This window comes from Podarcis pityusensis (genome assembly GCF_964106645.2).
Source record: "Podarcis pityusensis genome assembly, chromosome: 3".
Lineage (NCBI taxonomy): Eukaryota > Metazoa > Chordata > Lepidosauria > Squamata > Lacertidae > Podarcis > Podarcis pityusensis.
In genome coordinates, this window is record NC_138026.1 from 91,163,110 (window position 1) to 91,169,354 (window position 6,245).

The window sequence follows — 6,245 nt, forward strand, 5'->3', positions numbered from 1 at the left end:
TTTTGCCCAATGTGGGGTTCAAACCCACAACCCTGACATTAAGAGCCACATGCTCTAACCAACTGAGCCATCTCAGTTCTATTATACGCTTTAGGATAAAGTGCTTCAGGGTTTTTTTTATTTCTCCCTTACTTTCTTAATCCTGCTCTGTTATGTACTGAGTTGAATAGGATCCAAAATGCAGCAGTCTGATTGGTCCTAGAACAATAGGATTCAGAATGCAGCAGTCTGATTGGTCCACAGGAGCTACCCAATCCAGCTCCAGGTGGAAGTGAATCCGCAACCTGATTGGCGTACAGGAGAATCCCGAAAGTAGCCAATCACATGGGGCCCGTTGTGTAAATAATGTATATAAAGCAGACACGCTGGGGGAACTTCCATTCCTCCTCACCACTATGAGCTGAATAAAGAGCATGAAATCCACTCTCGACTCCGAGTATATTTCATGGTCACTGGGTTCAATCAAGTTTTGAATCATACGCGGAACTCATATATGCCATGAGACATGGAGACACCTACTCAATCAGCTTTAAATGTGAGTTAGACAAATATATGGATGGCAGCAGCTATTCGCTGTAATGGTGGATTGATTATTTATATGGAACCTCCATATGCAGAGCCAGTATACCACTGAACACAAGCTGGGGAAGAGCTATTAACCTCACAGCCTAGCTTGTGGGCTTCCCTAAGGCACCATATAGTTTGGCCCTGTACATGTTTTGAGAGCATGTTTTGAAATTGAAGCAAGGGAGAGGGGCATCAGGATTCGAGCTACAGCATAGGAGCAGGTGGAGTTTTTTTGGTGCTGTTTTCCCAAGGAAAGTCCCCTTCAGAGCTCCCATAGCAGCTTCCCCCTCAAACAGCACTAGCAGCTTTAGTAGGTGAATTCATTTTGTCCGGGCAGCAGTGTGTAAATGAATGGTTTACAAGCCCCACGCTACTGCTCTTTATCTTTATGTGGTTAACATGTAAACACACCTATTTCCCCAAGAGCAAGATGTTAAAAAGAGAAGAAGAAAAAACAGTTTCCAGCTACAATCGTGCTGCACTCTCATAAGCGGTCAAGGGACATTATCTTAGCAGCCGATACATAGCAGAAATTAAATAGGTGCTTAAAGACACACCAGCAGATTTGCCTGTGAAGTAAGAGTTGGCTGGTGAAGTTTCATTGTAGCTTGTGTGCCTCTGCAAAAGCCGTATCTTATCGTTTGTCCCTTATCGCCCGGCCCCATAGCCTTGAAGTCACACGCAGCACAATACAGCACTGGTTATTTTTGCGATGTCAGGCTATCTGCAACAGAGACGAAGTAACCTTTCTCACCAGCTACAGGACAAGGTATCATGTTCTGTTCCGGGCTCTCGGTCAACATTCCCAGGGGGTGTGTTGCAATGCTCCACCCATATGTACTTCAAGCCTCCTGTTCCGGTAAGCATTGCATAATGACGGGCCTTTGCTTGCTGCCGTGTTTGCAAGGATCTGAACAAATGGTTTGCAGCAGAGCTCAATCTTCAGAGCTTCCAGGTTGTCTCCTCCTCCCCGTTTCACCCTCATGACGACCCTGTGAGGTAGGCTGGGCTGACAGTAAATGGCTGGTCGAAGGAGTTTCCTGGTTGAGTGCCCAGGCTCCTCAGGTCTATCACTCTAACCACTACACCTCTTGCAGGTTTGGTCAGCTTTATTTAGCACATGCACCAAAATACAGTGGAAACTCTACTCAGGTATGGAATCCGTTCTGGAGGTCTGTTTGTGAGTCGATCCGGGTCGCTGGGAGAAGCGCCGTTCTGTGTGTGCACATTCGGCGGCAGCGCCATTCTGCGCATGTGCAGACGTCGGCAGCCGCTTCTGCGCATGTGCAGTCAGCAAACCCAGTATTTACTTCCAGGTTTGCCGTAGTCGTGAATTGGATTGTTCGTGAATGGGGCAGTGACAAGAAGAAGAGGAGGAGGAGGAGGAGGAAGAGTTTGGATTTGATATCCCACTTTATCACTACCCTAAGGAGTCTCAAAGTGGCTAACATTCTCCTTTCCCTTCCTCCCCCACAACAAACACTCTGTGAGGTGAGTGGGGCTGAGAGACTTCAGAGAAGTGTGACTGGCCCAAGGTCACCCAGCAGCTGCATGTGGAGGAGCGGGGACGCGAACCCGGTTCACCAGATTACGAGTCCACCACTCTTAGTCGAGGTTCTACTGTAAGCTATCCTTATGGGTGGGCTGATGGGTAAAATACCAGCCTATCTGGAGATACTAACCTTAGGCAATTTCCTGGATTTGTGAAATGCAAGTGTGCACTTAGAATCATAGAATCTTAGAGTTGGAAGGGACCCAAGGGTCATCTAGCCCAACCCCCTGGAATGCAGGAATCTCAGCTAAAGCATCCGTGACAGATGGCCACCCAACCTCTGCTTAAAAACCTCTAAGGAAGGAGAATCCACAACCTCCCGAGGGAGACCGTTCCACTGCCAAAGAGCGCTTGCCGTCAGAATATCTAAATGCGGTTTAAAATATACGATGTGTGAAGCAGCCCTAACCCAAGTGGAAATGGCATAGGGAGGCAGTGGCACAGGTCTGCTGCACAAGTACAAAGAGCCACGGCTCCGAAGCAGGGCATCTGCTTGGCATGCAGAAGGTCTCAGGCTCAATCCCAGGCATCTCCAGGGAGGGCTGGGAAAGGCTCCTGTCCAAAGCCCTGCAGAGCTGCTGCCAGTCAGTGCAGACAATGCTGAGCTACCTTGACCAATGGTGCAACTGCGTAAGGCAGCTTCCTATGCCCTGTGCTGAGTCAAACCACAGGTCCACCTAGCCCAGCATTGCCTGATCCAATTTAACTGTGAAGAGATGTATTTTTTACATTTATATCCCACCTTTCCTCCAAGGTGCTCAATGTGATCTACCTAGTTCTCCCCCCCCCCCCTTGTCCTCATAACAACCCTGTGAAGTAGGCTGGGCTGACAGTGAGTGCCTGGTCAAAGGTCACCCAGTGAGCTTCCTGGCCAAGTGGGAATTTGAACCCTGGTCCTTCAGGCCCAAGCTCAGCACTCTAACCACTACACCACATTGGCTGGAGGTCCTATGCCTGCCTTCCCACCCAATATCCTTTTAGCAAGAGGTGCTGGGGGTGTAGGGGTAGGACAAGGTACATGCAGCCTTCAACCCTATGAGTTGCAGGTGTACAATTCGTTTCAGAAACAGGTGTGTAAATGGGGTCCCAACTGTGTCCTGGTGGTTTCTGGAAAAGCTGCTGACTCCCGTTAAGCCTTCCATTATTACTGCTTTCTTAGAGTGACACTTGTAGGACATGCACTGCAGAGAGGGCCAGATTCCTGCCCAAATGTTAGGTCAGTCAGATGTCAGCACTCTGCTTTCCTAGGTCCAGCCTTGCTGCCACTAAAGGACAAAGCGCAGGACGGACAAGTCAATTTGCTCTGTGATTTGCTGATGCAACTCAACCCCCGTCTCCACCCCTGGCCCTTCCCAACCGTGCAACCCATATGGAAGCTCTCTGGAGCTCCCAGCGCACAAAGGTGCGCCCTGGTTGACACCACTGGGAAGCAGCAACATAGAACCATCTGTTTGCTCGGGAAGGTCAGCTCCAGCCCCGGGCAGAGGAACAGAATTCCACCATGCTGAATCAGATTAATACCACTATTTATAGAGGGGAGGTGCTGATTCGTTTCAGTCTGTGTACTGCAGTCTCGTGGCCGGAGCAAAATCTCCGCACAGTCAGGCAGCTCCGGCTAAATTAACCTAAGCATAGCCTTGCTGGGTCAGACAGAACGACTAGGTGCAACGCGCTCTCTCTCTCTCTCTCTCTCTCTCTCTCTCTCTCTCTCTCTCTCTCTCTCAAATGCATCAGGAACGGAACAACCTGCCACCCCAGCTGCTTCGCTGGTAATCGCTAGCATTTGATCTCTTTACGCAGAGGTGGAAATCGCTGTGGGTTTGTAGCAATCATTGTGCTTGCTTCTGTAATTTAATTTAGGGAGGGTATCAGTCCAACAGCAACTGCCCAGCGCTGTCACTCAGTTGTTTGTTGCTGGCTGGACAAGCTACAGGCAGAGGGTGTGAAGAATAGTTATGTTACCTACATTACAGGTAGTCGTATTTTTAAAATGACATAGAAAGCAAACACAGGATGGTTTTCCTTGCATGTACTTCATTCACTGGGCATCTTTCAGTAGCCTTCTTCCACTCTGCTTTATTCAATGTAAGTTTAGGAAATGTGAGTGTTTATTGAACTGGGGTCTATCTTTTAAAAATGTAACTATTTCAGCAATGAAACAGAAGCATTCTCTGGAAGAAACAGGCTGAAAAGCATTACAGATCATTATTTTTTGGCTAAAAGAAAGTTGGATACTATATTTCTAAAAGAGAGAGAGCAATAGCAGGAACCTTCCACTTGGTCATTTGATTAACGTGTCTCCCTTACTCTACATTGAAAAAAGTTTTAGTAGTTCAATAAAGTTTGCTTGTATTAGAAATGATGGTTTTTCAGTTTCACAAATGCTCAAGGCTATTTAGCTGCATGTGGAGCACAGTTCTCAATACTTCAATCTGCAGCTCATGAAGTTAATCCAAGGGTTGAGATACAAACAAAAGAAAATTAAATGTGGGGGGTCTCCCCTACCTTCTTGCCATTGACAAAGAAGACCAGCTCATCTGAAGCCATCCTCTTCAGCTTCCTAACTTCATCCAAGAGCAGAGCAGGATCCCAGATCACACTTTTCCGAACGGTCCCAGCGCCACAGCAATCTGAATCCCTGCAATGGCAGCCCAAGCAATAGAAGGAGTTCCTTAAGAATCTTTCACCTTATTCCAACGGTAGTGCCCTGGGAGAGCCCAGGTTATATAAGAGCCACCCGGAGGCGTGCCAGCTGCACTTGGCTGTGCCTTCTCTTTTCTCCCCCCCCCCCCCTCTAATGATAGCACAGGAGAAGCTGAACAAAACAAAGTCACCGCCCCTTTCTATGGCACAAGATTAGACTGAATCACTCTTCAAGTACATTGCTGTTCCAATAGATCAGGGCACCCAGAACCTGGCACAAGAAAGTTTGCCAACAAGTCGTTCTCCTGTTCTTTCAGCTCCCGGGTAGATTTTCTAACCACTTCTGCTGTCTCTGCCACCCCATTATGCCACCCACCTAGCTATAGCTTCATAGCAGATTTTACTAACTTTTAAAAAAAGCATGTTGATCGTGGGACCCCTTGGCTAGTGATTTACACAGTTAGAACAGGGTTCCCCAAACTTTGGTCTCCGGCTGTTTTTGGACTACAATTCTCATCATCCCTGACCACTGGTCCTGCTAGCTAGGGATGATGGGAGTTGTAGTCCAAAAAATAGCTGGGGACCCAAGTTTGGAGAAGCCTGAGTTAGAAGGTAGCTTAAGGCTGGATCCAGGAGTGCCTACCCCACAAGTATCTGTCAAGCGCACACTCATCTGATTATCTTCTCCAGCTATAGGTTTAGTAGGTTTTGCAGTGCAGTATTTCAAAATGTGACAAGCATCAACAGCTGGAGAAAATAACATGATAGAAAGTGGTCCATCGTATGACGTTCAACTCTGTTAAAAATGAACATATGAACTTATGAACATAAGAAGAACCTGCAGGATCAGGTCAGTAGCTCATCTAGCTACCAGTCTTTTTTCAGAGTGGCTAACCAGGTGCTTATAAAAAGCCTGCAAGTACAGTCTGAGCGCAAGAGCACTCCCACAACCTGTGGCCTTCAGTAACTATGGAGGCAGAGCACAGTCACTATGGTTAGTAGCCAATGATACCCTTTTAATAATAATAATAATAAATAAATAAAATTTTATTTGTATCCCGCCCTCCCCAGCCAAAGCCGGGCTCAGAGCGGCTAACAACAGTAAAAGTAATACAGCATTCTAAAATCAATACATTCTAAAATCAATTCAAAATCAAATTAATGGCAACCATTGGGCTAGAGTTCTGTGAGGATTACCAAGCTGTGCCTTGGCCAAAGGCCTGGTGGAACAGCTCCATCTTGCAGGCCCTGCAGAAAGATGTCAAGTCCCAGAGGGCCCTAGTCTCTTGTGACAGAGCGTTCCACCAGATTGGGGCCACAGCCGAAAAAGCCCTGGCTCTGGTTGAAGCCAGCCTAACCTCCCTCTGGCCCAGGACCTCCAAGATGTTTTTGTTTGTAGACCATAAGGTCCTCTGTGGGACATACCAGGAGAGGAGGCCCCGTAGGTACAAGGGTCCTAGGCCGTATAGGGCTTTAAAGGTTA

At 47.5% G+C, this 6,245-nt stretch overlaps 1 protein-coding gene across 1 annotated transcript in view; it reads right to left on the reverse strand.

Annotated features, from left to right (window-relative positions):
• The window catches only part of XDH (xanthine dehydrogenase), a 69,535-nt gene extending 64,698 nt beyond the window's left edge, over window positions 1-4,837 (reverse strand). Inside the window, exon 1 of the mRNA XM_081000102.1 lies at window positions 4,625-4,837. Coding sequence (XP_080856228.1) covers window positions 4,625-4,666 — 42 coding nt within the window. The 5' untranslated portion in view covers window positions 4,667-4,837. The remainder of the gene's footprint in view (window positions 1-4,624) is intronic.
• Window positions 4,838-6,245: the final 1,408 nt, after the last annotated feature.